Source organism: Triticum aestivum, chromosome 4B (assembly GCF_018294505.1).
Source record: "Triticum aestivum cultivar Chinese Spring chromosome 4B, IWGSC CS RefSeq v2.1, whole genome shotgun sequence".
Taxonomy (NCBI): domain Eukaryota; kingdom Viridiplantae; phylum Streptophyta; class Magnoliopsida; order Poales; family Poaceae; genus Triticum; species Triticum aestivum.
This window is the reverse complement of record NC_057804.1, coordinates 495,421,475-495,440,083: the sequence shown is the minus strand read 5'-3', so window position 1 is coordinate 495,440,083 and position 18,609 is coordinate 495,421,475. Positions and strand designations below refer to the sequence as shown.

Genomic DNA, 18,609 nt, shown 5'->3' with positions numbered 1-18,609 from the left:
TATGATTTCGTCCCCAAAGGTGGGACATTCCCTACTGAAACCAGCAGGCTTGTCGTGAAAAGCTTATACCCAAACCTGCCCCCAATGGGACAAAAAAATTACCACGACATGTTGATGCCGCTCCATGATAGCATGCCAAGTTTCATGAATTTCAGACGAGTTTTGGATTTACTAGAATTTGAAAACCAGGAATCTCAATGTCTGCGGCCGAGTGACAGTGGCAGGGTGTTTGACATTCATTCCCATTTCCTACATGGGACCTAAGCATGCAACCAAGGACACAGATTTGAATTTTCAACCAATTTATATGCATTAGAGCATGTGCATATAGTTCAAATTTGAATTATGCACACGAATGCATCAAAAACTCAATTAATGCATAAAAATGTCCAAACAAACCCCGAAAAATCCTAAAATTTGACACAGCACTCCTGTTGTACTATGTTGACACTAGAATTTTTTGAAAGCAATAAGAGGCAGCGGATATTGTTTCGTTCCCAAAGGTGGGGTGTTCCCTACCGAAACCATCAGGCTTGTTGTGAAAAGCTCTGGTTTGTGAGAAGCATATCCCCAAACCTGCCCCAAATGGGATAAAAAATTACCACAGCATGTTGATGCCACTCCATGATAGTATGTCAAGTTTCATGAATTTCAGACGAGTTTTGGATTTACTAGAATTTAAAAAACAAGAATCTCAATGTCTGCGGCCGAGTGACGGTGGCAGGTTGTTTGACATTTGTTCCCATTTCTTGCATGGGACCTAAGCATAGAACCAAGGACACAAATTTGAATTTTCAACTAATTTATATGGATTAGAGCATGTGCCTGTAGTTCAAATTTGAATTATGCACATGCATGCATAGAAAACTCAATTAATGTATAAAAATGTCCAAGCGAACCCCAAAAATCCCAAAAATTGACACAACACTCGTGTTGTTCTATGTTGACACGAGAAAAAAATTGAAAGTAAGAAGAGGCAACATATATCGTTTCGTCCACAAGCTGGCACGCACTCAACCGAAACCATCAGGCTTGTTGTGAGAGAAGCTCTGGTTTGCGAGAAGCTTATACACACACCTTCCCGAAATGAGATAATATTTTTACCACGGCATGTCATTGTCGTTCCATGATATCATGTCAAGTTTGATGAATTTTAGACGTGTTTTCGATTTACTAGAATTTTAAAAGCATGTATCTCAATGTTAGCGGCCGAGCGACAGTGCCAAGGTGTTTGACATTCATTCTCATTTCTTGCATATGACCTAAGCTTGCAACTAAGGACAAACATTTGATTTTGCAACCCGTTTTTATGGACTGGAGCATGTGATTTAATTTTGAATTGTGCACCTGAAATGGCTAGAAAACCAATTTATTGTATAAAATTTCCGAACGAACCCTGAATAATTCCAATTATTTTATGACACACATACAGTTGCATGTTCACTGCAGATAAAAGGTCTAGCAATTCAAACACCGTCCATTGCCGTTGTGACCACATTATGTAATTCAAATCAAAATGAAAAATCAAGTAGATCCCACACAGTTTATTATCACCAACCGTGTGAGATGTAGTACAAAATATCCTGGAGCATCGTCGGTGTATAGTACGCCTATGGCTTACACGAGAAGGTGCATCGGCTATAGTCCACAGCCGGCGTGTCAAGCACACTAGCTCGCTCCCCAAATATCATTTCACTGTTCAATCATCGTCGGTGAAAGATGGGGACATGGACCCGCGTCATGAGGGCAACTTTGGCGGCCCACTCCGGTGAAAGCGCGATCGCAGCTGCTATGCACGTGCTAACAAGGTGCATGAGCGCGCCGCAATCTGCGATCGGGCATCCAAGGCAGCCCAAAGGGTCGATGTTGCTTATCAAGTGGCGGCAGCAACATCTGCCTCGGGGATAGCAACTGGCGAGAGCGGCATAGCAGCTGTCCGTTCCACAGCGGCGGCCTTAGCCCTGATGGAGGCCGGCCACGACCATGTCGAGGCTGCCCACACCCATCTTGTGGCGGTCACCGCATAAATCGAACGAAGCTTCTCCGACAACGGTCGGCAACCCACGGCCGAAGAGTTGGCAATCATCGAGAGCGTTCGAGCAGTCGTCCGCTCCTCTGCCACATACCTTGGGACGACGGAGCCCGTCCAAGCCCAGATCGCAGTTGCCGACGCCCAGCTCGTGGCGGCCTTTTCCAAAGAGATGGCGGACATGGATGGCGAGATGCCTGCCGAGTATGGTGCGATGGATGCCGTGGAGCCCCTTCCCCAAGAGACCGTCGGGCGCGAGATGGACATGGAGGAGGCGTCGGAGATCGACGAGCACCATCTGTAGTAGTGCCTTTGTTTTGTTTAATTAAGAGCATCGGTCTTTAATTTGTTAGAGTAAAGTTTAGGCCAGCTAGCTCTATTTAATTGCTGAACTTGCTCAATTAAGAAGTGTGGGTGTGCTATAGTCTACTACTGTAGTCTCCTTTGTGTACGCAAATTATGCAATGACGTGGATGACCACTGTAACCATGGAAATTGGAAGCAAAAATTTTGACGTTCAAACTCATCACACACGGGTTAAGCTATCTGGCTCGTTTGTGATGTTCACATATCATACATAGTTCTGAATAAGGGACCGTGTCTGATGACACTATGCGCCAGTTTTTCGCTGAACCGATTCAAAATTTTCGGCTTCCACGGAAATATCTACCTCCCCGCCCCCTCCCCCTTACCAAAAGCCACATTTCCCCTGTTTCCGCCTTCCTTTCCAAGTTGAAACCTTCACTCCTTGCTTGCAGCAGCACCCCCCTCGTCGGCGACCCTCCTTCATGCTGCCCGGCCACGTCTATCCAGGCAGGTAATCTGCACTAGACCCCCATCCTCTTCCTTCCACATCCCACATGCCCCGACCGCCGACGCGACAGCTTCCACCCAAATCACCGACCCCTCCACCAAATAAGCACCATCCTAAGCCATGGTGCACGCGGTATAGCCAGGAGCTCAAGGAGCATTTGCCAGCGAAGAAGCAAATCGCAGCCGCACGCGCGGATGAGGTCGCGATGGCTACCATTCGTGCGGACCCCCAGATCTTGGAGGAGCACCTTGCCATTTTCTAGCTACGCCCGTTAAGCATGTTCGGTTTACCCGTTATGTGTGCTGCTCTAGCCTTTCCTTCACAAATTCTAGTGAGTTGTGCTATCTAATTTTACCATGCAATTTGTTGCTCCTGTGTATATGTTCTATATGCCGTGCAGTATGGTGCTCACTTATTAACTGTTTGGTTAATTAGTTGTCGTCTTCAGTTGTTGTCGTCTTCAGTTAACTGTTTGATTCACTTCTGTAAATGTGATGTTCAATTCTTCAGGCTGCAATTTTGTAGTCTTCCATGTGAGAAATAAATTAAATTTATCTTCACAAAATACATGAGAAACGAATACAATTGCTCGATTTCCAAGTTGTCAAGCATGCTTGGTTTGGTTATACATTGTGCAATGTGGTGCTCAGTTAACGTTTGGTTCATTTGTGTTGTGGAGTTTAGTTAAATGTTTGGTTCAATTCTGCAATGCGATGTTCAATAGTTGTGGGTGCATTCTGTTATTGTATACCATGTGAGAAGTAAATCGAATTTGATTGTACTAAATACATGAGAAACAAATACAATTGCTATATTTCCAAGTTGTTAAGCATGCTTGGTTTGGTTAACTGTCTGATCTTCTATTAGGAGTATTTTATATTGTGCAATGTGGTGCTCAGGTAATGTTTGGTTCATTTGTTGTGGTGTTTAGTTAACTGCTTGGTTCAATTCTGCAATGCGATGTCCAATTTTCGTGGGTAGAATTTTGTATTGTTGTGCATGTGAGGAATAAATCAAATTTCGCTGCACTTAATACATGAGAAACATATACAAGTGCTATATTTCCTAGTTCTTAATCATGCTTGGTTTGGATAAATGGGTTTTCCATGTGGCTTGAATTAATCTGATGAATCTGCAATGTGCTTATTTTTCATCAACATATTTTACTGATAGCATGTGAACCCTTACTTAACCTGATGACTAACTTCCTTATATGTGTTGCAGGGAAACAATGGGAAGTACTAGGTTTACAATCGAGGTTAGCACGTGCATATTTCGTTGCCTAATAGCACATTATTGTGCAATTGCAAGAACCATTCTAATATTTAGGTTTTTAATAATTTGGTCTTGCACATGTAGGTCCTGCTGTTAGAAGTTTTGACCCACTGTTCGACCCTTTTTGCATATGGGGAAATGAGTTGTCCATGAATATCAATCAAGTCAAGAAACTCAGAAAGATTGTTAGGATAAAGGAATTAGCGACAAAAAATAACAAGATCTTTGTCTGCACAATGAAGAAGACATCAGTTCACTACAAGATGGTACTAACTATTATACCTTGCCTTTTTTTATTCCTTTGCCCCATTTCCAATATAGAGAAGATATTTATGAACATCCTTATTTTCAGGCCTTTCCAAAGCAGTTCACTGATGATTACCTCTCGATGGTCAGGAGGCGAGGAATGTTTTCATACAACACCCACGGTTCAATATTGAAGTGTTCCTGAAGAGGACGAAGGATGGATGGTCAGTCATCTACAGGCACTGGCCTAAAGTTGCAAAGACCTTCAACATCAATGAATGCTCAATATTCGCCTTCTACTTCAGCAGTTTCCCGATGAGATGCATCTGTCTATGTATCGTCTATGATGCTAATTTTGAAAGGTTCTAGATGTTGCACGTGAAACTCGGTGCTGGTGCAGTTGTGTAATGGGGTAGCTGAGTGCTGAAGCTATATCATGTTGTATTATGATGTATTTCAATTATCAAATCCTGCTTCCTTAATATGAGAATGAAATATATTATGTGTTTAATATGAATGTCAAATAGATTAATAAATGAATTATTAATAATAGGGCAATTAGCCTGCTAATTCGTTTTTGCTATTGCAAACGGTTATTAAGAAAATACCATGGGTGATGACCTAAGGCAACGCACACAGTTTCTAGGAATAAACCGTGTTGGATCTATGAACAATCACACACGACTCTCTTCAAAACTGTTTGCGTTAGGCCAACTTGCGCAAACGTTTACCATATAAAAACTGTGTGTGATGGGCAGCCTTTGCCACACAGTTTCTTCTATGCACCGTGTGTGATGCATTCAATAACACAACCGATAAAATTATTAATATTGCGCGCGATGACAACGTTATCACAAACGATTTAATGGGGAAAATTGTGTGTGATGTACATGTGAACGGAAACGTTTTCCTTGGAGCGACTGTGTGGGATGTATATACGAACAAAAACGTTTAGCAGGGACTGACTGTGTGGGATGTATTTACGACCAGAAATGATTTCACCTGTATAATTGTATTTTTTAGCACTACTCTACGTATAACTGTATTTGCTCGCTCGTTGGTCGCACGGGACATTATTTTGCCGAGCGTGTGTGCTAGGAGGGCATATCCTCGACGGTTTATGGGTCATGTGGGAAGGACCCTCCTATCGCCCACACTCACTTGGCGATGGTTCCAAATGTTGTTGCGAAAAAGGGCTAAAACCCTTTGTATAGCACCTCATTGTACCAGTGATCATCAACTTTGCGTTCTCCGCGGTCAACTCCTTCGAGGCGATGGCGAACGTATGTGGCCTCCTAGCTCGAGTCCTTAGGCCAGGGCGAAGGACATGATGATGAGGGAGCTCCTCGACATCTTGGCGCGACGGGGGCAGGCTAGTGGCTGCGGGATCGACAAGGTGGCGGCAAGCACACACTCAGGCAAGGAAGAAAATGAAGGGGGCGAGCGAGGAAGGAAGAATGGGTGGCTAGGGTTTGTATCACACGTCGGGGAGGTTCTTATCCATCTAGGGGGGTCGCTAGATGGTCGACACGGCGCCCAGGGGCGGACCCAGGAAAAAGATTGAGAGGGGGCAAAAAAAGAATGTCCATATTCTTGAACCAACAAGGCAAAAACATTCATGTAAACAAAACTACGGCATAATCACTTCATTTTTCAAGCATTGACCAAATTCATCAAATGTGAAAGAAGACTAACCATTTGAGACGAAATGAATTAGATCTAATAATATCTTGTTTCGAAGTTGCCAAAGTGTCCCTGCAAAAAAAAAGTTGCCAAAGTGAACATTGACATTCTAATAATCTTTTTTCTGTGAATAGACATTCTAATAATCTAACCTACAACCTACAAGAAAAACATTATAAAATTGAGAAACAATAAAAATATTGAAGAGGGCCGGTACGTCGAAAAAGCAAAGAAATCTTTAGCGCATTACCTTTTGTTTGACGCATGATGATCTTTGATTGTATTAAAATGTTTTAGCGCATTACCTTCACTCTACAAAAATGTTTAACTATCAATTTGGGTAGGAATTCCAGTCTTTTAGATGGATCCCTAGGAAGCTTTTCCAAATCAACTAGTACCGGCATCTTGAAGTTGTTGAATTTTTAAAGACAAAAACTCCATTTATTTCCGTGCAATTTAAGTGAAAAAATGGAAGTTAAAAGAAAGGTGAAATTTCCAAACATCACACATAAAGATGAAATGTGCTACAAACTAGGAAGTAATAGATGATGTGAAGTAAATTGGAGATTTTAGGTCTACACTAGCCACTAGCGGGTAAGTAGAAAGTTGCATACAGAAATTTAAGTGTTACAAAAAATATGTTTAAACTGGCGTAATCATCCAAATTAATATACTATACACATATGCTGATAAGAACTAGGGAATTAGATGGCATACCTTGATGTCAGTAGAATTAGGGAATTGTGTATTGAGAACACTGTTCGCTGATGGAGTAGTGCAAGGCCGCAATGGCGCAAGGGGCCGGAGACGGCAAGTCAGCGATTAGCCGCGGCGAGCAGGCAAGGTGATGACTCCGCGGCAGCGTGAGAGGCGAGGTCAAGGCTTCCCAAAGTCTGTCCTGTGTGTGGCTGCGTCTGTGTGTACGTGAAATCTGGCCATTGGATTAAGCTTCCCTACGCACAGGAAAGGAGGCATCTGACGTACGCTAAAGGCCGTAGCAATTCTATTTCTTATATATTGGGCTTCTTCTCTAGACTTGGCCTTCCGAAAATAAAGAAATACTGGGCCGAGTGGGGGCAGAGTATTCGGCCGAGTGGGGGCACCAGGAATACACGTCGCACCAACTCTAATCGGCTGGAAAAATCGAGTGGGGGCAGCTGCCCCCACAGCCTATAACCTGGGTCCGCCCGTAACGGCGCCAGCGGTGGCCATGGCGGCTGGATGTGCGCCACACACCTGCTCTATCTCCACTCTGTATAGGGGAGGAAGAAAAAGGCCTGTGGTGGGCTTGGGCCGCACTGTTGCCACGGCTGTGCATAGTGCCTGTTTTCCATTTTTATTTTCCATTTTCTATTTTATTTATTCTTTCTCCTCTTTTTTCTATTTTATATTAATACCATTCAAATTTTGTTGAACTAGATAATTAGCACATAAGCAGTAGGCAACACTTTGAGTCAACACAAAAAGTTTTAAGTGGCTTGGAAATATGTACATATTTGTTTTAAATTAAAAGGCAATTTAAATGGTACTAGACCATTTATTAGTTCCATAGGAATTTATTTGTGAGTCAAAAAAAGTTGGTTTCCACATGACAATTGATCAGGGAAATTTATAGAATAAAATAGACATTTTTCTTTTACTATTTGAAGAAATATTTTTTTGACTTGCAATTTAATTTTGATTTCTATCAAGTGGCACTTAAGCTTTAGAAACATGATGACATGGCATCATTAGAGGGAAGATCACTGTAGCATAATTATAGGGGCTTTACACCTTTCCACAACTTATTTTAACTTGCCTTTTCAAGAAGGTTCTTTTGAGTCTGTCGGGGCCTCTCTACAGGTGATTCGACATTATTTTGAGCCCGATAGTCAGTTGGAATGCACTTCCTTTGTAGTAGGCCTATGGCAACATAAGGCTGGGCTAAGAGGTTAATGCAAGCCCAGGCCCATGAACGTAAAGTGGTGGGAAACATAATAGAAAACAAAAAAAATCGCCCTACGAACACCTAGGAACAACATGAAGATGCATAAGAGAATTGGATCATGATTATTACCAACTCCGAGTATGTAGCAGAAGCAAACAAGTCGGTGTTGATCGTACTTGGAGTCCCTCGCACCATCAATGAATGATACTGTGAACCACCCTCGAAGGATCCCTCGAAAAGGAAAGGCCAATGATTATCAAACCTACCGTGGCTTCCAATCTTGAAAAGGCCAATGATTATCAAACCTACCTTGGTGTTCACCCAAGTGAATTATCTTCCCATGATGGAAACCTCTCGCAGATCTAGACTGTTGATGACAGTGTTGAAAAGGAAAGGCCAATGGTTATCAAACCTACCACGGCTTTTTTCATTTGAAAATCGAAGCAAATTGAAATCCTCACCTATAAGGATGGGATAGGGATTATCTTCGACAGATTAACTGATTCACGGAGAAAATCGGCCTTGAACTCATCTTGGGTTGCCCCATACACAGCGACGAGGGTCCATGTGAAGTTGTCGGCCTTGTTGCAAATTTGGAGTTTAACGTGAAACTCACCATCCGAACTAGCCAAAACATCCATAGTCCCTGTATTTACGCCAAGTAAATGCCCCCAGAACGACCTCTAGGCGATCATGACACCCAAGTAAAGTCTATACCTCACGAGCTACAGCCCTCTCTGCCTTCTTCTAACGTCTCACAAGCTTATCCTTGCTGATCTCCTTCACCTAACGGCGCTGAATAGACTGGCACATCTTGAACAAGTTGCTCATGGTCTTGAACAAGGACTTCTTCTCTCCTCTAGTGAAAACAGCCTCAAAATCTACCTTCTTGCCCTTATCATGAGGGATCCGTGCAGTGGAGGACATACCAGGAGTGTATGTGGCACGATCTTCGGGCCTAGGATTGCACCCCTTTTTGGGAGGCACATATTGAGCAGGAGCAGTTGCGGTCTAGTTGGAGTTGTGTTTGGGAACTGAAGTCTTGTACTGAGAGATGTACTTAGCTGGGTAGACGGACTCAATTAACGCCTGGATGAATGGAGCATAGATCAAAGACTTGTTCTCAAGCAAACATTGACGAAGCTCATAGAACATGAAGTCCAGAACATCCACTCTTTTCTTCTTATGCAGGTACACAAAGACATCCAACATGGAACTCCGAACATTGTAAGAATCACCGGCCTTTGGTGTGAGAGTGTACCTTAGGATATGGCACTCTTGAGCTTCTTAGCTTCCAGGTCAAGTCGAAGGGATATCACCTCCTTCTCCATCGCAGCATAGTGGGACCCCAACTCACATGTCCTCTACAGCATACAAGAAATAATCAGTCGGGAAACCTAAAGGAAAGGACGAAGTGCTAACACACAAACACCCAGTCCAATACTGCCAGGAGGAACAAGTTGGATCAGTACTAGATCCTCAACTACCCTCTAACTACCGAGTTGGCGGCATACCACCAAGTGGAACAAACTGGAACAATACCAGATCTTGAAGTACCCTTGGACTTCCCACTCGGTCATGCCCCCCAAGAGGAACAAGTTTGACTAGTACCAGATTCTCAAGTACCTTCTGGGTCGGCCAGAAACTCCTGAAGGGAACAGGCTTGATCAGTACCAGATCCTAAAGTACCCTCTGATCTGCCTTCACCCAGCAAGTTTCCGAGGCAGCCATGAAGAAGATAGAGGACAACAACACACACTGATCTACTTTCATTCGGCTAACTTCCGAGTCAGCGACGAAGAAGATCCTACCCGGTATCTCACCAGAGTATGAGTGATGCCGAGCACCCCGAGTGCGCAACAATATTTCCAAAGACCACCGCCGATTGCCTGCAATCAACAGTAGTCTCGAGGACTACACCCGGTGGGTGCACTCAGCGTGCCCTCACTGGAAAGTGACTCGTCGATGTGCTAAAAGGGGGGGGGTGGCAAACGGCCCCAGGGCAAAAAAAACTACAAGTTCTAAGACTACCACCGACTGCCTTCAGTGAGTGGTAGCCTCGGGGACTACACTCAGGATGTCCCCACTGGACTATAATCACTCGGATGCGCCCCGGCTAGATCCCAAGTGAAAGCGAGAGAAAAACACAAAAAGTTCAAAGACTCCTACCGACTGAATCCAGTCGACGAGAGCCTTGGGGACTACATCCAGTGGGTGCACTCTGAGTGTCCCCATCAGAACATGAACACCCAGTGGGTGTGCCCTGCGCAAACCCACTGACACAAATTATACCGCAGAAAAGATGAAACTTTGACTGGAAATCATACTCACAATGCTACTTACTCGGACGTTGATCTGCAGCGCCTCGCTGGCATCATAAGCCTCCTTCAGCAGGCCGCACATCAGCCCCACATAGATCAGAGCCGCTTTGCTCGCCCCCACTTGATCTTCAGGGACGTGGTACAAGGGGAAGGAGGTGGTTGGGGCCGATGGAGACACAGTCGCAGGCCTCGGAGCTGGAACCACCGCCGACCCACTTGGAGGAGCTGGGGTAGACCCTGCGGCCGAGACCACTACAGTCGAAGGCGCCGAACCGCCCTAGACCAGAGGACTCAGCCCCATAGCTCTCACAGCGGCCTTCATCGGAGAAACATGAGCCACTCGGCATGGGGAGGCGTCCCAACATCGGCACGTCGACACCGATGTTGTCTCTTTGATGGCTTCTAGGTTGGGCGGGTCAGCCCTCTCATCATCATCCAGCTGAATGATCTCGGGTGGGGCTGCACGAATACATGAACCAGGAAAATTAGTGGAGATCAATTGGAAGAAACCTCACCATCCTAATCAGTCGGTGCAAAATACCTTTGGAAGTGGCGGCATCCGCTGCATCAGCGTCACTCGGACCTGGCTTACAAGCACGCGGATCCGCTGAAGTCGTCGAGATGTCGTTGCTACAAGGATCAAACAACACTCGGTCAGCAACCGAATCAGCGCAAAAACAAGCAAAGGATTGATGAAGACACTCACGTCGAAGTCACAGGGACCGCCACCCTGATCCAAGGCACCGCAGCCTTCCGGGGCTTCGCGAAGACCTGCTTGGGCTGCTTCTCGGTCGAACTCTCGGCCAAACTCTCGCGCACGCTTGGAGCTACGGGTCGTATGCTCCGAAGCAGTCGGCTGTGATGCCCCTCCTGCCTTGCCACTCAGATCATGTTGTGCTCTCGTCCTTGGGGGCTTCATAAGACAGCGAGGACTCGGCCCCCTCCCCATCCTCCGAGCTCTCATCCTCGTCACCCTCCTCGTCTTCATCGCCGTCATCATCATCGTCAGACTCTTCCGAGTACCGGTGCTCGGAATCACTCACTGTGTCTTTAGGCGACCGGTCAACCACTGGGATGTTGGAGATCATGTTCTGGAATTCCTAAAGAACGAACACATCAAGACACCGAAATCAGATATACAGAAAACAATGTACCAGTGAGTCGATTGGGCAGAAGCACTTTACCTCGACAGTCGGCGGGAGCTCTCTGGAGTAGGCCGGCACCAGCCTGGCTCCTCACGGGTTGTCTTGAGCGCAGGTGATGGCCTTGATCTTGGCCCCCACATCCTTCTCAGCGAGCTCCTCCGGGTGCACTCGGGGGGTCATTTGGCCCCTCAAATAGCCCAGGGGCGGACCTAGGTTATAGGCTGTGGGGGCAGCTGCCCCCACTCGATTTTTCTAGCCGATTAGAGTTGGTCCGACGTGTATTCCTGGTGCTCCCACTCGGCCGAATACTCTGCCCCCACTCGGCCCAGTATTTCTTTATTTTCGGAAGGCCAAGTCTAGAGAAGAAGCCCAATATATAAGAAATAGAATTGCTACGGCCTTTAGCGTACGTCAGATGCCTCCTTTCCTGTGCGTAGGGAAGCTTAATCCAATGACCAGATTTCACGTACACACAGACGCAGCCACACACAGGACAGACTTTGGGAAGCCTTGACCTCGCCTCTCACGCTGCCGTGGAGTCATCACCTTGCCTGCTCGCCGCGGCTAATCGCTGACTTGCCGTCTCCGGCCCCTTGCGCCATTGCGGCCTTGCACTACTCCATCAGCGAACAGAGTTCTCAATACACAATTCCCTAATTCTACTGACATCAAGGTATGCCATCTAATTCCCTAGTTCTTATCAGCATATGTGTATAGTATATTAATTTGGATGATTACGCCAGTTTAAACATCTTTTTTGTAACACTTAAATTTCTGTATGCAACTTTCTACTTACCCGCTAGTGGCTAGTGTAGACCTAAAATCTCCAATTTACTTCACATCATCTATTACTTCCTAGTTTGTAGCACATTTCATCTTTATGTGTGATGTCTGGAAATTTCACCTTTCTTTTAACTTCCATTTTTTCACTTAAATTGCATGGAAATAAATGGAGTTTTTTTCTTTAAAAATTCAACAACTTCAAGATGCCGGTACTAGTTGATTTGGAAAAGCTTCCTAGGGATCCATCTAAAAGACTGGAATTCCTACCCAAATTGATAGTTAAACATTTTTGTAGAGTGAAGGTAATGCGCTAAAACATTTTAATACAATCAAAGATCATCATGCGTCAAACAAAAGGTAATGCGCTAAAGATTTCTTTGCTTTCTCGACGTACCGGCCCTCTTCAATATTTTTATTGTTTCTCAATTTGATAATGTTTTTCTTGTAGGTTGTAGGTTAGATTATTAGAATGTCTATTCACAGAAAAAAGATTATTAGAATGTCAATGTTCACTTTGGCAACTTTTTTTTTGCAGGGACACTTTGGCAACTTCGAAACAAGATATTATTAGATCTAATTCATTTCGTCTCAAATGGTTAGTCTTCTTTCACATTTGATGAATTTGGTCAATGCTTGAAAAATGAAGTGATTATGCCGTAGTTTTGTTTACATGAATGTTTTTGCCTTGTTGGTTCAAGAATATGGACATTCTTTTTTTTGCCCCCTCTCAATCTTTTTCCTGGGTCCGCCCCTGAAATAGCCACATGGGGTGAGCCCTGGCCTTCAGCGGCTGAATCCGCCGAGTGAGAAAAATCTCCAACAGATCCATGCCATTCACGCCGGCGTTCATGACTCCAACCAGTGTGGTGGCCAAGATGCCAACCTCCATCTTCTCCTCCTTCGCCATCGAAAGGGGCTCGAGGGCCCTCACTCTCTCTGCCGAGTAGTTGGGGATGCTGGGGACATCCCTGCAATAAAACCATGTCCCCTGCCACCCCTTGACAGAATCGGGGAAACTCATCTTCGGGAAGGTGCCCCCCCTCCCCCCGGACTTGGATGCCCAAGCCCCCACACAGCTGGGTGACGTGGGTCTTCGCGCCGGCTAACGAGTCCTTCTTGGTGGACATCGCCCACAAGTCAAGATATGCTTGAAAAGCACCCAATGGGGTTGGCACCCGAGGAAGTTTTCACAGAGGGAGACGAAAGCCCAAAGATAGATGATGGCGTTTGGAGGAAGATGGTGGAGTTGCGCTCTGAAATAATCAAGAAACGCTTGGAAAAAGGGTAGGGAGGCATGGAGAAGCCCCACACGATGTGAGTGACGAGAAGGACATGCTCGTCCTCCTATGACGCCGGCTCAATCTCCCCCACACCCGGGCAACACCACCCATCGTGCGGGATGAGGCCCTCCTCCGCGAGCTCCTCTAGTCGCCGAGCCGTGACGCGCGACAGGATCCAATCCCCTAGCCGCACTGGAGCCGAAAGAGGAAGCCTTCCCGCCTTCTTTGCCTATTCAGCCTTGGCCGTGGAATCCCTCGCCATCGCCGCGCGCTCGAGTGGAGAGGAGAAGCGGAGGAGACTGAGAAGGAGAAAGGGGATCTAGGGTCCCGGCCTCTGCCTCCAAATATTTTATACCACGAGATGAATCGCAAGCCGGATCCCATGCCGCAGATCTCTGGATCGACGGCCCGTGTGACGGGGCTTCGCACAGAGCAAGCGTGGCATGTGGTGTATGTCATGCATGAAAATCGAGGAACCACGCCCCCACTTTCCCCACTAACGCACAACATTACCTTTCGCACGTGCACGCACAAATTTAAATCCCGTGATTCCCGGGGCGAATCAATCCGATTGATTACATGTGATCCCTTTCCTAAAGGACACATGTCGGCCTGACTGACCACCCTCCGCGGTGACCCGTGCACTCGACCACGTTAAACACCCGACGTCTTCTTCAGGATCGTTATGTGACAAGCTTGACACCCCTCTGCGGGTTCACTTGGCCCTCTTAGTAGGCTCCAAGGTGCATGACTCCTAAACCTGGACTCGTAGAATTCCCGCGCTGACGTTCCCCTGGGATAAGGAGTGGCATCTCTTCGGAGAATCAGACCACACTTCGGCGGCGTCACTCGAGTTGTAATGGCATGCCCACACTCGGGCCCCTAGTCTATCTCCTCTGAGAGACAAAACGAATGCCACCGGGTTTTTTCTCGACGATCAACAACACCCGGTCATCTGGGTAAACCTGCAGTCCGGAATCTGTTGTGTTTTCATTCAAGGAACAACAAGCCACGACTCGGAAACATATCCCGAATGCTCCCGCAACACTCGAATTTAAGTGAAAGGTCGGTTTGTTTGTCCTACGAAATCCCAACTGATCCAGGGGCTAATGATGTGGTCACCTATTACAGGTAGGGTTAAGGACCCATCATTTGGGACCCACATGGGGCCCATCACCACCATAGGTAGGTCCCTGGACCATGCCAGCATTCGGATGCTTACATTAGGAAGTCCGCTCGAACAGCTCGGCGGCACTCGGACGACCACACGTCACTCGGCGGATGGACCACCACTCGAACATAGAAGGCAGGAGGGCGTCGTGGGAGCTGCAACGATCGAGGAATCCTAAGTCGTCCTTTAACAAGAGTCAAGGTTACTGCTACAAGTAACTGATGTAGTATAGGCTCATCACACCTGTAACTGAAGCATTTAGTGCCATTTGATGCCTCGACGACGCGGGAGACATGGGTTGCGGCACACTCTATATGAGCCATACCCCCCTCCATAGCCAGGCACGAGGAACCTTTGTAAACATATCCATCAAATCAAAACAAGCGTCAGGGCACGAGACGTAGGACTTTTACCTCCGCCGAGAGGGGCTTGAACTCGTTAAACACCGAGTGTTACACCTGCGCCGTAGTTAGGTTCTGCCTCTTATTTGTACCCCTAGTACTCAGTGTCAGGATCGTAACCCTGACAGTTGTGTAATGCAATCAAGTTTCAGGTTGTAGCATCTTCGCACATTAGTTTTAAGGGGACAAAATCCTCCATGTTTCTCTACTACTATTAAACAAACAAACAAGAACTTTCTTAGATGCACCCCGCAATTAGTCTCACGACACCACACGAGCCAATCAGTACCACACGATTAGGTCCATAATTCTCGATCTAACCGTCATTATTAATCTAATACTTTTATGGTGTGCACTTAGCAATTACCAATGGCTGACCGTACTCCACCACGGAGGAAATTTCACGTCCCGCATCCACAAACAAATCCCCATAATCATGATGGGAGGCACGCAAAAAAGAAATCACACACCCTCGGATAATCACGCAACCATCTCCTGTAATCACGCACCCCAGTTACACTTCAAAAGGAAAATCACTCATCCCCGCAGTCCCTCCCAGCCGCCGCCGTGCCACCCAGGGTTCAGGCAGGAGCCGCCGCGCCCCCGGCCTTGTGCCGCCCGCAGCATGCCGCGCCGCCGTGCCACGAGGGAGCAGGAGGCCCCGTGACCTCGGAATCCTGCCTGCCATGCTGCGCGCCGCGTCGCCGAGGGAGCAGGAGCCGCCGCCGCCGCCCTTCATCACGTCCTCCGCCTCCCTCACTCCGTCGCCGCGAGCTACCTCACCCGCCAGATCCACTCGATCTAGACAAGCCGCTACCACATCTTGCTCAAGGGAACTGGACTGCGTGTAATCCTCCTCTGCCACGCCCCACTCCTCACATGGCGTTCACTGCCTAGATGCGACCACCGCCGATCCACTCCATGCGCGGACGCGCCAACCTTAACACCATCTCCATCCACTTGACGACGTACTCATCGCATGGGCGCCCACCACGATCTGGATGTCACACCACCTCAGGTTATTATGTTCATCAAGGTAGGCTATTTTATTTTATTAGGTACTCATTGAAACAGGGAGTTGTTGTTTTCCCGTTTAGTCTAATGAAGTTCATAGAAGACGCAACTCCAAATAGTTTTGCTTTATGTATGACTACAATACAAGCTTTATTTGGGTAGTATATTTATTTGATTGACTCGATGTGATCTGGAGGTGTGCTCAGTTTTATGTTCTCAATTTAGCATTTTCAGGTTTGATCTGAGCGTATCTGGAGGTGTGCTAAAGACTGAAGCATCACCACCGTTGTTTCCTCGTGCACCGCAGGCGCTCATCGACATGCAATCTTTTTTTTTGCTGGGGACCCAGAATCTGGAGCTCGCGTGTACGTTATTTTTCTCAATGAGAACCATGTTGAATTAGATTACTTGAAATCTTGGTTTTGGCCATGTACGTGCAGTTCCACCGGTTGTTTATAAATAGAAAACTGAGGTGGGTTGTGATTTCTGAATCTGGTGAGGGAATTAGCAAAACTTCAGAGGAAGTAGGAGACTGTGTTTTAAGTATACAGCCATCAACCTGATCGATATGTTCCTCCTTGCATTTTCGGTTAAACATTGTCAAGCACTGTAAGCAGAAATAATTATTTGATAGAAAATGTTCATTATACAGAAAGTAGCAGATGATGTTTTAACCTTACTATTGGGGCATATGAAACATAAATTATCTGAAAAGTGCTACCTGGCAGTGTTCAAGAACAGTTAGCAAAGGACGTACAACTTTCAGATTCCATTTCAGAGAAACAGGCATAATTTTTTTTCAGAGTGCAAGCTTTATCCTGCAGATGCCTAAATACAATCAATTTACCCCCTGTAAGTGCATCCAATTTGATGTTCTTGTCAGTTGTATTATTTAGTGGGTGCGGGCTTCTAGCACCAATATAGTTCCTTAAATGGTGATCTATCTTGCCGTCTTGTGACCCCCAGTTGATAAGCAATGTCAAGAACCACCACTATTTCACTGAGTCAAATTATCATTTTGTAGGTCTTAGAAGAACTAGAGTTGAAGATTTCTGAGTATACCAAAAGATGTCAAATCAACAACATATGGTTGAGGAGGTAGCCTCAAAGGTACAAATTCATCACTGGATCCTACTTCCGTATTCATACACTTCTATCTGAAATTCCCATGAATCTCAAGTTAGTTAGTTTGTTCACTATATATTGCAGTATACTATTCGACCAGATTGAGATTGCAAAATGGAGGCGTTGATTCGTTTGGTTTGACTCATCTTCATTGGGAATGACTTGACTGATCTGAAACTTTTTTTTTGGTCTAACAAATATCACAAATGTTCTCCAGTCAGCCACCTCACTTGCCTTTGACTCCCTGCAATCGAGACCCCAAGACACTGGTATCTCAATCCCCATAAGTTGATCCACCCACTTCTTCCCCCTGATAGATTAACCTACTATCTTGTCGATTTGGTTATCTGTTTTGAGCATATGTAACATGTTCTGCAGGGCATTCAGTTTTGATTTTTATTTGCAAGTATTCAGTTTTTGATTGTAATTTGTGGGGTTAATTTCTTGCTGTGAAGAACTGATATTCTTGTGAGGAGGATTAAGTTCTTAGCTTGCAAGGGCTCAGTTTATGTATTGCTGCTCCTGGATAGGGCAAATCAAGCATTTGAATGATGAGAAAGTGTCTTTAATAATTTCGAATGGTGATTTGATTTTCCTCTGAATGTTTTTTACTTTTGTCAGGCAAGCCTGATTATATGGAAGCACATGGTTAATGCTCTATTGCGGTATATGCATGCAAGGCACTGCTTGGACTTTGGATTGGCTTGCATTTATGGGCATGTTTTAAATAGGGAAGAAACCTTTGACATGTATGTAACTAACAGCGAACTCTTTGCATCCATGCTGCATGTAGAAACCTTAACAATTTCTTCTATACTTATTATTTATTCCGATATAGGACGTTGAATCTACATATGTTTCTGCAAATTATATTATGATCCGTGTCGGATGAGTCTTTCTGTCTACCAAACTATCTACTTGTCATGAACTGGAATTTGTTGGTGTTCCTTTTCTCTACAGATTGTGTAGTATCACATGGTTTTCTTAGATAAAGGAAAGTATAGTATGCTAAAGAAGATGACGTATTTGAATATAAATGTGACCTTAATTTGTTTTTACATTATAACCTCTGATCAGTTGATTGAATTACAGGGTGCAGGTGGGCATGTCCGTGGGCACGACAATAGTTGAAAAAGGAATGTTCAGGGGTTGTGCATTAGCTACACTACAATCAAGTTCATGCTCCTCCAGAGCTGGCTTGTGGATACCGTGTGAAGCGCGTTCAAGATTAGATAGTGATTTATGGTATCTCCTATTTTCGTCAGGAAATGCGCTATTGTTACCACAGCCGCGCCAGTATCAAGGTGATGCACCTTATGTGTCAAATGCTTTTATATGTCCAGTATGTATCGGACAAAACTCTACCAAGATGAAGGCATTGCCTTTAGGAGCACT

At 45.6% G+C, this 18,609-nt stretch overlaps 1 protein-coding gene across 1 annotated transcript in view; it reads left to right on the top strand.

Annotated features, from left to right (window-relative positions):
* The first annotated feature begins 16,123 nt into the window (after positions 1-16,123).
* LOC123090177 (uncharacterized) overlaps positions 16,124-18,609 on the top strand; it is a 3,727-nt gene continuing 1,241 nt past the window's right edge. The window contains exons 1-3 of the mRNA XM_044511595.1: positions 16,124-17,483; positions 17,836-17,963; positions 18,307-18,604. Of these exons, the coding sequence (XP_044367530.1) occupies positions 17,421-17,483; positions 17,836-17,963; positions 18,307-18,604 (489 nt within the window). The 5' untranslated portion in view covers positions 16,124-17,420. The remainder of the gene's footprint in view (positions 17,484-17,835; positions 17,964-18,306; positions 18,605-18,609) is intronic.